Raw genomic sequence first — 16508 nt, 5'->3', positions numbered from 1 at the left:
CCTGCTTCTTAATGCTTCCTTCGGCTGCTTAACGCAAATAATGAACCAAGTATACGCTCTTGTAAACCACCGTCTCAACTCGCTGCTTTGAGTCCCATGGCTTATGGGGGGCCTTTTAACACTTCCAAACGTGCAGTTGTTAAAAATTACCTGGTTAAAAATCACAGTAAAGTGCCCCCCTTTACTACTGAGTTCAGTGCAAGGCTGGAAGATGGAAAACTTAAACACAGTTCATAGTTTAACAGATGGAAAGTTTAAACACAGTTGACATGCACCAAGTAAATCAGAATTGACTTTGAGGTATCTGCACTGCTTACAGAAAGGTCTCTGATTAAGCAGCCAAATTATGCCCTAGATGTTTTAATCGAGCTTATAAACGCTCTTGAACGTCCACTGATAAGCCACAAACTACGGTGTCTTTATGATTTTTTTATTAATAAATACCTTAACAGCACCAATGATACTTGAACATAATCCTGCAATACTGTGCACAGCGGCTGCTCGGGGACTGCGAGTAGACATGCCTGTATTTTCATGTACAGTTGATCATTTTGTCCTTTCATGTTTGCTTGTAAACAAAGTAATCTCTTCCATACCTAACACCTTTCATAAAATTGATCAAATCAATATTTAATAAGAGGAAAATGCTCATTTTAATCTACTGCCTTCTTTTGGTTTTAAGGTGACTCAGCAAGTGTATAGGAGTGCCACAATTTAAAACCAGATTTAAAACTTTGGTTCCTTTTAAAGGGTCTTCTCTTCGCGTACACGTGTGCACACGTGTTGAAAACAAGACTTTTGGCCTCCTTAAAGTTTCCATGTGTCTGAAAGTATATTAGCATTAACCTTTTGACAACAAAAACTGAGAAAAAAGTGTATTCCTATACATCAGAGTTCTGTACATTAATAAGCATTTATACAAATATAATCCACCAAATATTGGCTTCTACGTACAATTCTGAAATATGGTGATTCATTTGTATTACCTAACCTTCAACAATGCTAGTAGTAACATGAACATTTCAGATCGCCTTAACACCCACAGAGTACGTTTGTTTTACAAGGTGGGTACAGATTTCTCTCGCTGTATATGCAGTTTAGTATGAATAAATTAAGTGGTAAAGTGAAGCTTGAACAGCATAGTCTGTGGTGTAGTAATATCAGCAACTGCAAGTTCCTGGCCATCCACAAGCCCCAATTCTGAAACAGAAAGAAAAGTTTTAAGTACAGCAAACCCATGTGGTTTGTCTTTCCTAAAAAAAAAAAAAAAAAAAATAAAAGTTATGAATGCCATTCCCACAAACCATAAATACGACAAAATAAAGCTGCAAACAGCTCACTAGCTAAACTAATATTCAACTAATTCGACAAGGTCTGTTAGTTTCCTGGTTAAGAAATATATAAAACACTACTGAAGTATGTTTAATTTACATCAGTTATCAGCTTGCTTTGTTGCAATGTTTTTCTCTGCATCTGCCCACATTTCATGTTTCAGCAATTCAAAGCTCATCCTTGAGCAACCTGAGAAAGGTGTATTACACATAAAAGGATAATGAAGCATGTTCTACTGCATAGTGCAAAATAAAGCCAAACATGCCATACAGAGGGATGAAACTGATTGACACTCTGTTTAGAGGAGTATCTTGGAAATCTACACGACAAGCGCATGATACCTTTTAGTGTCTTGGAAAGATTTGGCCTTGTCCGTTCTTCAATTGAAGCTACTGTCTGCAAAAAAAAGAAAAAAAAAGCCAAAACATTTCCTTTCAAATTCAGGAAAGTAAATTTAAATAAATTAAGATTATTAAAGACAATTACGTATGTTCAGATTACCTGTAAATAAAGTGTTTTATTTCCCCCATACATAGTTGCTGTGATTGCAGGAGATTTCATTTGCCTATATAAAAAACATTTTTTTAAAAAAACAGACAATCAGGTAAAAATACATTTAGAAATTACCTTTTTGAAACACTAAACTACCAAAAATTATCAAATAAGTCAGAAGTTGCACACTTACAATGAAGCATTATTTGTTAAGTAATCCAAGATCTCCTGTAATTTAGCTGATGGGGAAATCTCTATGTTTTGGGGAAGTTGGCTGCAGGCTGGACAGTTCTCCTACAACAAAGTAGCACAAGAATGCACGTTACGTTAAATATGATTTTAAAAATGCACCTAATAAAGTCTCAAAACTATTTGTGTATGTGATTTTTTTTTTAAAGTTTTAGCTCTAGAAATATTAATACCGTTGCAAATATTAATGACAAAACCCAATTCCTCGTGAAGTCTGCCACTGTTTGACTGGCTCCCAACAGCAGCTAAGTATTTACAAACTACAAATTTCATCTGATATAAAGTTTAATACTACAAACTTTCAAATCAATTGTTGTCATAATCTCTTTTTGAGAAGATTTGCTTATGAGTCTTCTTAAGATTGCGTATCCTATTTTGTAAACCATGTTTCCTGTATTACAGGGGAAATCTTCAGTATTCACTTTGAAAAAAGTCAAGTACTGTTTTCCTCTGCAGGTAGCATAGCAGAAACAGTTGAGATATCAGTGTTGCACCAGCAGACACCACAGAAATAGCTGTCTGAAGAACCTCCCTATACCAGAAGCTACTTTTCCATATATTAAGAAACCTTGGCTAAACAGGCAACAATTAAATATGCCATTACATATACTATGCAATAGTTTTTGGTAAACTGATGAGTAGAAGAAAAGGTTTCATTACCAGGACATCAAATAAAACATCTGTTGATCTGGAGGTAAACAGTCCTGCTACTCTACATGGACAGACCACCACTGTCATCACTGTTAGACCCCAAAACTACAGAAGTTTAAAAAAAAAAATTCCTACATGCTAAAAACAATACTCTGGAGAAGTAGCAGACTAGTAACATTGTAGTTTCTGTTTTTAAAACTTCAGAAATATTATTATCCAGTGCCAGGGGCCAAGAGGTTCAATATTGGGTTTCAGAAATACACAAAAACTGCGTAAGGTTCAATAAAAATCAAGGAAACAACCCTGCAAGCCTTTAATGGCACTAACCTTTCTTTCAGCTTCAAATGTGTATGTGTATAATCCATCCGCATCATTAAACACCAAATAGTTGTTAAGAGGAATGTATGCACTATAATGACAAATATGTTAGTGTTAATACATGTCATTATATTGGAAATCATGTATGTTATTAATAAGAAATGAAATACCTTGTGGCTATTTTAAAAACTTCAGCAGCACAAACAGCTGGAATGAGAAATAAAAACAATTTATTCACTCTCTAGCTCTATCTCAGAACACGCAGACATTAGTGCACAGAGTTGTACTAAAGAAGAAGTGACCAAAAAAATCAAGTATAACAATTTGTAAAGAGAAGAATAAACATCTGAAGGTAGCTGGTAGTTCTATGCATTAACACCATAGATTCGGCAGTAAGCTGAGACTACATTAAGCTTATATACCATGTTTTCCAACTATTTTTTTTCCCCAGTCTCAAATGCTTTTGCTCACTCCCACAGTCATACATGAGCTTAACATTTTTACAGTCACGTGCAGTTTCTCTATGGAAAACAGAAATGAGACTGTAAGAATAAATCGGACCCATTTAAAAACTATCCTCCCCAAGTTCTCAATTCCAAACTGTTGCCTTACAAAACTCTCAAGTCTGTAAAGCAGAAGTGAAATGAGTTCTTTTAGCATACCTGCAATTACTGCATTTGTAGAAGCTACTGCTGGAATAATGCGTTTAACCACGCCTGTAAAAACAAAACATACAGCTTTGTCTTTTCCAAGAAACTATACTGAGAGACGACTGTTAGCCAGCATAATTACAGAAGGGTGTACCCAAAGGTACTTTAAAATTTCCAGGAATTTCTGTAACAATAAGGTATGATGGCATGCTGCTCAAGTACTTCGGCATTTTTTTATTTTTGGAATGTATCAAGCATGTTGAGAAAAAGAAGGTATCACACAAAGAGAACTAGTGAAAAAATTCTAAAAACTATTCTGTATTTAGCACTGAAAATTAATTTAAAACTCAGTTCTATTCCTGTTTAACTGGAGAAATGCATAAGGGAAAGGTATTTGGTTTTGGTATTCCTTCTGCAAGAACAGGTTTGCCAAACTGTACTGGCATCTTCGTCCAGCTCTTCTTACTGAGCCCATCCAGTCAAACAGCATAGTACATACATCAATACATGGCAAGATTTCCTATGCATACAAGTTTGTACATCAGGAACAAGGAGGTTCACACTTTTTTCAGGCCTGCCAAAAAGACAGCAAATTCCTAAGTAGTCTGAAGTTCCTCTGGCTTCTCATTATTGACTTGTATCCTTTCATATCTGAGAAAATGAATAAAACTTTTATCTTTGCCTTCTTTCTGCTATGTACTTTATAATGAAGCCATCCATCTTCAAACGCTGAAAACTGTGCTGCCATTTGCATGTACATAATTATATTTCATAACTGGAGTTCACATTTATCTGTACCAAAAAAATACTACTAGAGAAGCCAGTATAAACTGCTGCAAAGACTATCTGCAATACACTAGGTGGAATCTGAGAAAGGTACACAAGGAATCAGTTCACCCTTTTTTGACAGAGGCGCACACACTGAGGTTCAGAAGTGTTGTGTTTCAAGCCCAGCACTTCAAATGCATTCTCAGTACTACAAGTCAACAAATAGATAGAAGTTACCACAAATTCTGGAGATTCTGTATGAGATTCTCCACTTCTTTTCTATTTGGTTAGTGTTTAAAATGCTGATTAAATGCGTGGCAGCATTCTGCACTTCCATGTGAACAGAGGCATACACAGCAGTAAAGAACAGATGCTATAGTCTTAACCAGCCTAAACTGGGATAAAGTGTTGCTGTTGCTGAAAGAGGCAATCACGTTCTTTTGTTTCTACTGTCTGACCCAGCAAAAGCGGTCACAGTGTAATGTAAACTGTGGAGCTGCTCCAGGTTAAAAATAAAATGACAAAAAGAATGTTCAGTTTTGTCCCAGATAAGTTCCTCTGATTCATCATGAATGCCTAAACATCTGATTCATCATAAAAATATTTGTGCTGGCACAGGAAACAAGCTGCTTGTTTCTGTTTTAAGATGTTAAGGGAGAAAAGGACTATTTCTTTCTCAGCAGAGCTGCCAGCTTAGTAATAACAAATACAAAGAATGCCAATCCAGCCTAATTGCAAATGCCACAAACTTAGTGAAATGCCACACCCTTACCTTGGGTGAGTCTGTATGTAACACCTTTAATATTAAATTGTGATGCTCTTTCTAAAGACTTCTGGTAAATCCACTGTATATGTTCAGGGTCATCTCCATCCAACGCAACACCTTCTACAGCGAAGTTAAGAATTTACAGATAAGTTACAGTTATGAGAGTTCTTCAGAAATACAGCATTCTTTTTGTCTAAAAAATCCCTTTGTTTTAATTTGGGTTAAAACGAATACCCCATTAAGCTATTAAAACTTGACACTTTAAATAGTCCAAATACCATTTCTACAAACATTGCAAGTTCTAACACATTCTATATACAAACTATCTTAACTTCACGGATTTATAGAGCTGTTACAGGTTACATTTTGAGTCAGGAAAGACATTGTGCAGTGTGAGAGAGAAACACATGAACAAATATGGAACTGGAGAGCGAGTCTGAGAAGAGTCAGTCCATCACCAGCTCAGAGGAGGCTTAGATTCAATACGACAATGAGCCACGTAAGGTTTAAAGCTAGGATTGTTTTATTAAAAGTAGCTGTGTATACCTCACTCAAAACAAATTAGTTCAAATTAGTTAAAAGGAGAAATGTCAGTTTAGCACCAGTGCAATATACTAATTACCTCCAAAAGGTTGCTCCTTTGGCCACTGCAATATCCTGACGTACTCAATACAGTGCTCTGGTAGTCTGGGCATAGATGCAATAGTACACATGGGAAAATTGACCTGGTGTGGGCAGGGGAAGAAAACCAGAAGAAAGCATGTAACACATTACATATAGTCCTAGGAAAAGAAACAAGCAAATCAGAGGAATACAAAAAAAGGAAATATCACTGGTTGCAATTACCTGTGGTGGATAAAGCTCAAGCGTGCATTCAACACATGCTGTCATACCAGGAATAATCACACGAACATTTCCTTTAAAACCTTCTGTCCCTCCATCTATTAAAGGTATGATGGAACTTGGATCCAGTACACCATCTTCATAATGTAAGAATGACATCTAACGAATAAAGGTGGGACAGTTGTTGATTTTTGGGGTTTTTTGTTGGTTTGTTTTTTGGTTTTTTTTAAACAATTTGCAGGAAGAAAAAAAATCCTAAAAATTTTATTCTTAATGGTACACCACAAGATTGAATGCTTAATATACAGTTTACTTTAAGGGTACATCGTGTATAAAACACTACTTATTTTTCAGCGCACAGGACTTCATCTACCACCTTCACCCTCCACCTCCTCCTCCCCTTACCCCCCTGATAAATGCTATGATTTCCTTATAGTATACCAGAACAAATGGTTCGTTGGTTTGAAGGATTTGGGGGTTTGATTCTTGGTTTGTTGTTTTGGGGGTTATTTTTTAAATACTGGTAAATATGCAAGGTCATTATTTTATAAACAAAGTCACAATTATAAAACTGCCTAGTTCAATGACCACCTTTCTATTACTTTGTAGCAGCAGGGCTCCAAAAGATATCATTTACAAGTTGCAGCATGGTAAGTACCGTTTGGCTAATGAAAACAAACGTTCACTATGGGAGCATCCAGAGAGGCTGTGGAACTTCCCTTCTTACGATTTTCAAAAGCTGACTGCACAAGGCCACAAACAATGTAATCTAACTTTGAAATTACCCCTGCAGGGCACTGCACAAATGTTGGCTAACACTCCTCAAGAAAAAGGCAGGTAAGAGAGCATGCATTTTATCCTGTTCACAAAAAGAAAAAAGAAAAGAAAACAGAAATAGATACAGAAAGCTGTGGGTTTCAACAGCACTCGTTTCATTTGAATGACACAATCTACACAAATCTGTTCAATTTTAGTTATCTATACTCAAGCAATAACCAGGCTTTAAAAAGATTGAAGACTTTACCAGCATGCCATTTATCCATCTTCTTGCAATTATAGAGTCCAGCCCACAAACAATAATATGAAACTCTAGGGGGAAAAAAACGTTATTTAAAGTCTATACTAACGCATACTTCTTAAGACAAGCAAAGTATTCTGTCCATAACAGTCCAGAGGAACTGAATGCAGTTTAACTATCTCCCCTAGATTACTTATATGACAGATGCATTTAAGTTTTGTCTGTTTGTTACTTCTACCTCCAGTATACTGTAGAAGACTAAAATAATTAGTAATCTAACTAGCAGGAAAAGCAGTGAGCAGCAACAACTGCAATGTTCCCCTAAAGCACCAGTGGGCGTTTGGCAGGCAAGCAAGTACCACTTACGTCGATAGAAGCTTTCATCCATGTCTTGAATCTTTTTAAAATATCTGAATGTAAGCCCAGTAAAGGAATATATTTACAAAGTAGTTAAGTTTAATGTTTTCTATTTGCTAACATAAAGCAAAAACATTAGCTAATTTATTACTATAATTTTGTATGACACATTTTTAAAAAATGAAGTGATTGAAAGATTCAAACCTCCCACAGCTGAAGCTGTAGCATCTGACAAAACAAGTAAGGGACACAATGTAATAGTCACACACAGGAGAAAGCTCAGCAGGCAAATTATTTAGGAAGCTCAAAACATGCTCTTACAAAGTCCTGTATCAGTAAGTGCTGCTCTAAACTAACGTCTCCTACCAGTACGTACTCAAAACACTCTGGTGAATAAATCTGTAATTTACTATCTCAGTGAAAATTAGAATATTGCATAGAATAAAAAGACTCAGTGGAAACATACAAAACAGTTGCTTAGCCTTCTTTCTCCATGCATATTTCCTGTATGCTAACGTCACCAAGAAAGAATTCTCCATCACCAGCTGAATGAATCTGTTCTTTATTGTATGAAAAAGAGAGGATGGCAGCAAAATACTTTAGATAGTCCTACCACCTACACAGTTCTCTAGGTTTTTTGAAGCCTTCGGGGCTACTACTTCTCTATAGAAGGATACGCTACGACAGCACAGTTGGGAATGCGGCTGTTTAGGAATTCTGCTGCAACTTCTGCTTTTGGTCGCCCGACATCCTTCGGTCTGGGAAAAAAACCAAGCAATTTCAAATGTGTTATTTTAGTAGATTCACTCTTTCCAGACTCTATGCATTGCAATACTGAGTTAAGTGACTAACTGTTACTGCAGGACAATTTATTGATATGGATAATATTAAGGCATCCCTGTAAAGCTTCAGATATGAGAGCCCCAGAGTTATCTAAATATGTCCATGTAACTACAGTTAACAGCACCAAAAAAAATCCAACAATTTTTCATTTTGCTTGGAAGAAATGGGTACCAGAAACATTGATATCTCGATCTGTGTGCATTATTCTTTGGTGTCACCTTTTCCATTAGTCATTAGCTGTATTTGAATGGTAAGGAATGTATGTTAGCTTTCTTCACGCTCAAAGTATGACACCACAGATGTCAAAACAAGAAGGAATCACATGCAACATTTAGTTAATTATGAGTACTGTTGTGATATGAAAGTTCAGTAATTTTTAATGACATCTTGTTCAACCAAAATAATGATCATATTCACATATTTTGTTTAGGTACATTTAACAAAACCAAAAGCCGAATCATGAAAGTATCACTTACCGAAAAAGAAACTGTCGGTTAAGATTAGAAACATCTATAGTATCCATGTCAATAACATGGATCTGTCTAAAGCCGGACAGTGCCTGTGAAAAGAGATAGTCAACTTCATTTAATAGGAAATGAAATGCTTATGCTTACAGTACTCCAGAATTCATTCCACATGCCAGAAAAGCAACCTTTGGAGGAAGAAACATATTTGCTCTTCATTCTCTGTGCAGCCAGGTATATGGTTGTTCTTTGTTAAAAGAACGTTCTTTGTTGGGTTGCTAATGCTGATATTTAGACAGATGGAATCAGTAACATTTCAATGGTCAAAGGCAATGTTCTACTGAACGCAATGTTGCTTCAGCCTACCTAATCATAACACAAGGAAGTCAACAGTAGGCTGATCTGTAAGGGGAATTTGCAGTATTCCCTCGCAACTGAAGTAAATCAAAAGCATTCATTGGGGAAAAAACACAGAATTTGAAGAAATACCATAAGCACTTCGTTGCTTAGCAGGAATAGAAAAACAAAGTTTAATTCCTCTAAAATTTTAAGTTTTTGAACATTCACCACTTTCACAGTTGCCATAAATGAGTCTGGTATGTCCACCCTCAAATCACAGTTCAAAATAAGCCAGCATTCCCCACTGCATTCCATGCTGGAACAGAATGCAAACACAAAAAGTCACCTCGCTAAGAACATACTGAACCTCTGACAGAAGTTCTGCCTGATCTGTTTGCATGCAGCCCATCATTAGATTTGCCAAATAACCTTAAAGTAAAATTATCTTAAAACCGTATTGCAGGTCTGATCTGATAAAGTAATAACACGTCACGCACAAAGAAACAATGTGTATTGTGGTTAAAGGGAAATAAACGCTGTAAAAAGCTGGTTTTAGAGAAAGGAAATGTGTTGTGATGTTCTGAAGTGACCCTAAAAAAATCTGAGTCCCATCCCCTACCTTTTTTCCTTTGAGACTCAATCTTGTTATATATAAAGACTTCCAAACTTTTCATTTTACATTTTCTGAATAAATAGAGCCATCCCATGCGTAATAAGTATTTAAAATGCTTTATCAGGAAACTGATTAAACAAATGAACAATAGGACTAAAGTTTTTCAGAATAGAAATTAATTTCTGTAAGAAAAGCAGCAAGAATTTCTGTATGTCATATTGGACACCCCTGGTGCTGAACAATCATTTTGTTTCATTGATAAATATTCAGCTTTTGTTCAATATTATCAAAGCAGACTGGGAGAGCCTGCTAAAGAGAAGAACAAGCCTGGGACATCACGAACATACAGACTGAAGTCTTTATCGAATTTATATTAATTGTCCCAAACACATGAATACATGTGAACAGAATCTAGATTTACTTACGAGCGTATCTTTCTGAAAATGATAAAAATAAATCATGATAACTTAAAACCTTTTTGAAGAGATGGGAACTGAGTGCATACAGCAGACTTATGGAGCCCTTATCCCATACAAATCTCCCTCCCTCATAGTAAGTTATTATATCAATCCACACATTTTCCATGGAATCCGTAAGGACAGAAATTCTTATTAAATAGAAGCATGGAAAAGTACAGTATTAGTCTAAACTACCAAACTCAAACAGGATGGTAATAGTGATACACTATGATAAATATGAGCATCTGTGGGGATAAAAAACACATTAAAAGGATAATTAAATTCATGCACATTTATTGGGTAAATGTCTGACAGCACACGATCCCATGACTGCATTTTAAACACTTAAAAATTGCTTTTCAGAACACATAGTGAGAGCATCCATTATAAACTGACACCATATCAAGAAAACTACAGAATACCTTCTGGTAATCTGTACACCAGGGAAGTACTGTCATATTTTTTCCCTGTTCTTATACTATTACCTATTCCTCCTTAGCCATTTCCATACAGGATAGTGCACACTGGCCTGACTCAATAAAGCTCCTATTACATAGGCCGAATTCAGCAATACAGATGCAACTCTGCAGACAACCTCCAATTTACTGATCTTGAGGAACTGGAAAACCTGAGAGCCCTACTCGAGAAGGCCAAACGGATTCCACGGACGTGAAGGTCACCATAGACACAGTAAGTCTGGCTCCACTAATTTCACTATGAAAGAACATAAATAATTCCAGCAATTCTAACCTCACTTTGAATTAATCCAAAGGTGTAAAATAAACTGAAATTAAATTCAATTTTGACTGTTAAAACTAAACTTTGTCCTAGCTGCTTATGGCAGTTTAAAGTATCGCTTTTCATTTGAATAGATACATTTGAGCCATTGTATTCCAAACAACACTTCCTTGTATCATTATGAGGATGATTTGATCTTAGTTTACTTCATTTCCCTAGATCTGGTAATTAGGGAAAATTACCAACATTAGACCGTATCTAAGGCTGCAGGTGAACTTTTGTCTGCCCTTCATAAACAGCACCATGTTGTCCCTCATGACAAGCTTTGAGATAGCTAAAGAAGTAACATGCAACTTATTAGACTACCACCTTTCAAGCTTATTAACAACGTGCATTCTTCAAGTTTATTGTCTGTAGCATCATGTACTTTATACATTTTGTTTAGAACTTAGAAATTTAGTAGCTATATACAATCAAAAATGCCAAATTAGCAAAGCAGAAAAGGTAATTTCCTCAAGGAAAAAAAAAGAAGATTCTAGGAACCAAAGGGTGAAAACTGAGTAATTACCAGGTTTTTCAGGAGTTCGCATCCTAATCCTCCTGCTCCAATAACTAGTACTTTACATGTGCTTAACAAAAACTCAAGAGCCTGCAGAAAATATAAAACAAAAAATTAATACACTAAATAGGAAAAAGTATAATTTGTCCTTTGCTTCATAATCCTTAAAAATGCGTTATCATAAATTTTCAGTGCCTATTAAGTTTCACATAAAACAACTTGGATCAATAAAACAGTTTGTGCTTGCAGGAGTAATTACATACCGGACTTTAATCGGTTTTTGAGTTCACGCAGTTCCTATATCCCAACTTACAGAAAAGCAAGACCTTTGTTGGTATCAGTATTCTCTTTATATTTATTTTGACCATGAAAAAAGCAAGGTCCACCTTTATTATTATTTGGTTTAAGGAGATAACGTTTTCTTCCTCCAAAAATTTTACTGATACATAATACAAAATAAATCTAAAAAGACAGAAAACGTTGCTGGCCAAAAAGAATTGAAATTTTTAACTATGTAACTGCTTTCTGTGAACTCTTCTACTAAACCCCCGCCTCAAACTAATAAATAATGGAACAGTACATTAAAAAGGTAACAGTAAAATACATTCAACTGTAAGCTCTGAAACAAAATGTACCAAAAAAGGAAAACAGAAGCAATAATTAAAAGTCTAAATTTTGCTTTTCCCTACTAAACATCTTTCCCAATTTTCTAAGTACTCATATTAACCTTACTTCCTTCTTTAAGTACAAGAAATTCCTTGCTGTATCTAATTACTTAAAAATGGAGAGACAAATGCTGCTATTTTTCATGTGGAACGCAAAGACAGAACGTAATTCGTATGTTGTTAAACATTTATATATATGATGACAGCAAGCTTGTAGTTGACTGTACAATTTAGAAATACAAGCTTATAAAAAGAATACAGTATGTTCTTCTAGCAACATAATGTTCAATTGATTAAAATATAAGCTTTTCATGCACTTTTAGTATTCATACACTGCTGGTGGTCAATTAATGAAACTGTTTACATTAGTTTGCAACACACGCTACAAATTTTTATTTAAAGTAAGTGTTTCTCACTTGAGTGCCTGGCTCGAAATCAGGATGTGTGAATGGTCCAGATCGCTCGAGGAACTTCTTTACATGGTTCCAGCGACCTTCCCAGTCTCCAGTGTCCCCACACCCACCATCAACAGCCATTCTGCACAGAACACAGTAAATTCAGCTGCAAAATCATAGAGAAAAAGCCACACCTCTAAAATGTATTTTTTCTTTATGTATCTTAAAAATACCTACATTATTGACCATTCATACAAATGTATTTGCATATTCTTTATGCGTATAAGTTATGTGCATGAACATTTGCATGAGTGGGTTTTATTTGTGGAACTAGAAAGCAATAATACAAATATGCATAGAGGGAAAAAAACCCAGGCATTTCAATAAATCCCACTGATTTAGCTGTTACTAGTAAAAGTTGACCTGAAGTGAAAAAAGGGTCTAGGCTTTTTGCTTTTATTTTCTCATATTTAAAGAGGACACAGAAAAAGAGGTTGTCCCTTTAGATTTTGAGGGTGATTTTTTTTTCAGAGTTAAGTCTTGTATCCTTTTTTTGACAGACTTTTTAATTTCATAAAATATTTAGAATTATCAGTATGTAACTGCAATTGTGAGGCACTGAGTAAAAGTAACATGCACCAACACAGTCTCCTCTGAATCTTCATAGCAGTCTATGTAAACAGCTGTTAAAAAAGATACGAATCTTGAATGCTCTTCACCCTCAATTGGTACTATGTAATTTAGAACACCCCCATTTTTCAGTCATCCCCTGAGCCTGTCAGTGGTAGCAATGTGACTTGAAAAAAGGAATGTTTGCAGTTATTTTCTTTTACATTTTTGAGACAGAATTTTACATCAAATACTCCAGTACCTTTTTTTCCCCTTCTGCAGGTCACTTTTAGTAGTACATAACTATCAGTTTAAACTCTTAAGAGACTTACTGGAATGGTTCAAAATCAGCTCACTGAAGTAATTTTCTAACATAAGATCATTGCCTATACAGAACAAGCCCTTCCTTAGCACAGCACGCTTCCCTTTTTAAATAGGAGCTCCACTCAATAGATATGAACTGTTATGTTCTATGTTAATACAAAACTAAGCTTCTAATAAAAGAGCTTTGCCAATCCTGAGTATGAAAGGTTGTGTGATCATTGATAAGGAGTGTTATTTGCTTCCTCCTATGAAGTAATATGAAGAATGCTTGCATCAATAACTGTTGTTGGGTAATGTTTAGAATTTATTATTACTTCCTGATGACTCATCTCAAAATAAAAGGAAAATGTAGTGAAAACATCTAGACAGTGAATGCCTTTATCCTCACAGAATTCAGAAGATGGACAACGCAGTACGTCCACAGTAATTTTAACTTATAGGCAATAATTTTCCAAACTATTTTCAATAACAGGGAAAAACTTCACTAAAGTGCAGGAATAAATACATCATAATTTGCCTACATTTTTACTGCAGACTGAACTCATTCCTGGTTAACTGTTGACTTTAGGCAAGTTAACTTACTGTATTAGCAGTTAAATAAGATCTTAAAAAATGATTTAAATTCATGAGGGTCTTCTGATCTCTGATTTGCACTTTTCTGACCCAAGTCAGAAACCTCCCCTAGTTTTCACAATAATGTGAAAATACACATATTTCACATAATGTGAAACAGCGTGAATAAATACAACACTCCCACCGCTGAACCCTGGGCTCATCTGTTTCAGGATGTGCATTAAGCACTGACTTAAGAAAATAAAATACGTCAATATACATCACAGTAATTGCTTCTATGGGTTATATTATAATTTTTAGCTTTTCTGGAAACACATGCAGAAGCTACGCTTAGTGACATTCAGAACAACTTTTTAAATCCTTTTATACAGTCCATATAAACAGCAGTACTCCTTTTCTGTTTAGATGTGTATTTTCCTTTGTAAGTGATAAAATGGTAAGATCTAGTTTCACTTTGCGATTATACTGCAGTTTGGTTTTTATAGGATTGGACATTGTGGAGATCTGAAAAACACCAATAACTCAACCTGAGATTTTATGTTTAATTTCAGAGATAGGTTTTTTTAGTGTTTATTTTTATGTTGTTACAGCATTACCAGGTATCTGTATTATTACTTTAACAAAATCCTTATTTATTTAATTGAATTACTCTAATTTTAAATCTTGTTTAAAATATCAGAGCACCACAGTCCTTATGCTGCTTTAGGCCCACACTTTTCCCTACCACCTTCACATCTCCAGAGCTCCATGCTTTTGAGGGACTTGGCATGCACCCCCCCAATCCAACATGCCCAAGGATTTTTGTGACCCTCACCCCAACAGACACATGCACTGCCCGGGAGTCCACCGCTCAGGCAGGCAGGTCTGCTCTGTGATCTTTGGGAAGAGGGACACAAGCAGATGGAAGGGAATAGTTAAGGGATGGAAGCAGATGAGGTTAAAGATTTCTGAGCATTAGTTTTCAAGGCCGTTAAGACAGATGCATAGAATTTAGGGTTTTAATAAGCAGAGGCAACTGTTCTGTGGCCTGTATTTTTAATTTGCAGCCAAAATTTAGTCACCTGCTTCTAGCCTAGAGACCCTCCCCAGGTCCCTGACCGGCAATGCAGCTTTTTCCACTCCTGTTGCAAAGCTCTCCAGCACACCAGCCTTCACTCATGCCAAGCTCCAAGCCCGCAGCTCCCATCCCCACTCCGGGTGAGCCCCTTGGTCCTCTCCCCAGGAGGTTCCTCTTCCCCAGTCCTTGCTGTTCAAGCGCCCTTTCGCATTCCCCCTCCTCACACTGACCCCCCTAACACCTTTCCTCCGGCTCCCTCCTCCCGCCCCGGCCCTGGACTGCGCCATCCCCACCCCTCTCCGCCTGCCGGCCCCGGGCCGCTCACGCACGGTCGCCCCTACCAGCGCCTCTCCAGCGGGCCCCGCAGCCCTGAGCTAACCCGCAGCCTCCTCCCAGCCCACACCTCTCCTGCGGGGCTGCGGCTCGCCCTGACCTACCAGCCGCCCCTCAGCAAGCGTGCCTGCCCCTGCCCCGGGCCGGGAGCCCGCTCGCCCGCAGCCCCGCACTAACCCATCCGCCAGCAGCTCCTCTAGCCTCCTTCTTTTCTTCTCCCTAAAAGAGAGAGAATAAAAGAAGGGTCAGTATCGCGCTACAGAGACCGGGGAGGAGGGAGAGGGGACCCCGGGGCCCACCCGTCCCCGGGAAGCGGGGGAAGGGGCGGCCGAGCACACACATACAGGGCACTTACGGTTCCTCACCATCCGCCATATTTCCCTCTGCTTCCCACAATGCCCCACGGCGCCTCTATGGGCGGTGCTTTGCCAGAGCGCCGCCACGGTTGCAGGCCCATAGAGTTGGGGAGGGGGGGATAGAACGTCCACCGGGCGAGCCGCCCGGGGCGCTAATCCCCATGGCAACGGACGGACGGACGGACGGACACCCCCCACCAACCCTACCCCCCACCCCCACCCCCCCTCCCCCTGAAGCAGGGACCGGGGAGCCGCAGCCGCCTGCCCGCCCGGGCCGCGCTGCGAAGGACAGCCCGGGCTGGAGCCCCCTCCTGGAGTCCCAAGCGGAGTGCCAGGCCTGGCGGCGCGGGGCAGCCGCGGCCCGCGGAGGGGACCTGCGCCGCCTCCCTCCCTCGCCCCGAAGCCTGGCCCCGGGCGGCCGAGGGCTCTCCCTGCGCCCGCCTCCCCGATGCTTCCCGGAGCCTCGGACGGCATCCTTGGGGACCAAGCGTGTGGTGATGGCGGCGCTGTAAAGCCCAGGGGATGACTAGAGACAAGACGCGGAGGTGGGATGAGCCTCAGGCTGGTCGCTGCCCGCCAGCCGGCTGGCTCCTCCACCGAGCTGTGTTTTCACAGGGGTTTTGCCTTATCAGCGCTCCGGGGGCAGAGGCCGGCCCGGCCCTGCACACGGCCGGCCTGGGGCCACACGTGAGCCAGCTTCTGCACGCAGGAGCTTTCACTCTGCAAAACTAACACACG

The 16508-nt window shown here is 38.5% G+C and overlaps 1 protein-coding gene across 6 annotated transcripts; it reads right to left on the bottom strand.

Annotated features, from left to right (window-relative positions):
• Positions 1–414: 414 nt before the first annotated feature.
• Positions 415–15933, bottom strand: UBA3 (ubiquitin like modifier activating enzyme 3). 6 transcript variants are annotated; one of them, XM_075513918.1, is made up of 18 exons: positions 15780–15930; positions 15592–15633; positions 12540–12660; positions 11468–11548; positions 8764–8846; positions 8122–8202; positions 7454–7497; positions 7094–7158; positions 6073–6228; positions 5849–5951; positions 5233–5346; positions 3705–3758; positions 3213–3249; positions 3052–3133; positions 2018–2118; positions 1834–1897; positions 1674–1728; positions 415–1200 (listed from the first exon to the last, which is right to left on the bottom strand). In XM_075513918.1, the coding sequence occupies exons 1-18, from the start codon at positions 15869–15871 to the stop codon at positions 1112–1114; spliced, it is 1464 nt and encodes a 487-aa protein (XP_075370033.1). In that variant the 5' UTR covers positions 15872–15930; the 3' UTR covers positions 415–1111. The 6 variants fall into 6 exon arrangements, 5 of the variants coding, with proteins under 5 accessions (XP_075370033.1, XP_075370034.1, XP_075370036.1 ...); XM_075513919.1 differs by having other exon boundaries at positions 15770–15905; XM_075513921.1 differs by having other exon boundaries at positions 15759–15814.
• Positions 15934–16508: the final 575 nt, after the last annotated feature.

This window comes from Mycteria americana, chromosome 11 (assembly GCF_035582795.1).
Source record: "Mycteria americana isolate JAX WOST 10 ecotype Jacksonville Zoo and Gardens chromosome 11, USCA_MyAme_1.0, whole genome shotgun sequence".
Lineage (NCBI taxonomy): Eukaryota > Metazoa > Chordata > Aves > Ciconiiformes > Ciconiidae > Mycteria > Mycteria americana.
Note: the sequence above shows the minus strand (reverse complement) of the source record. Positions and strands in the feature narration are given on the sequence as shown.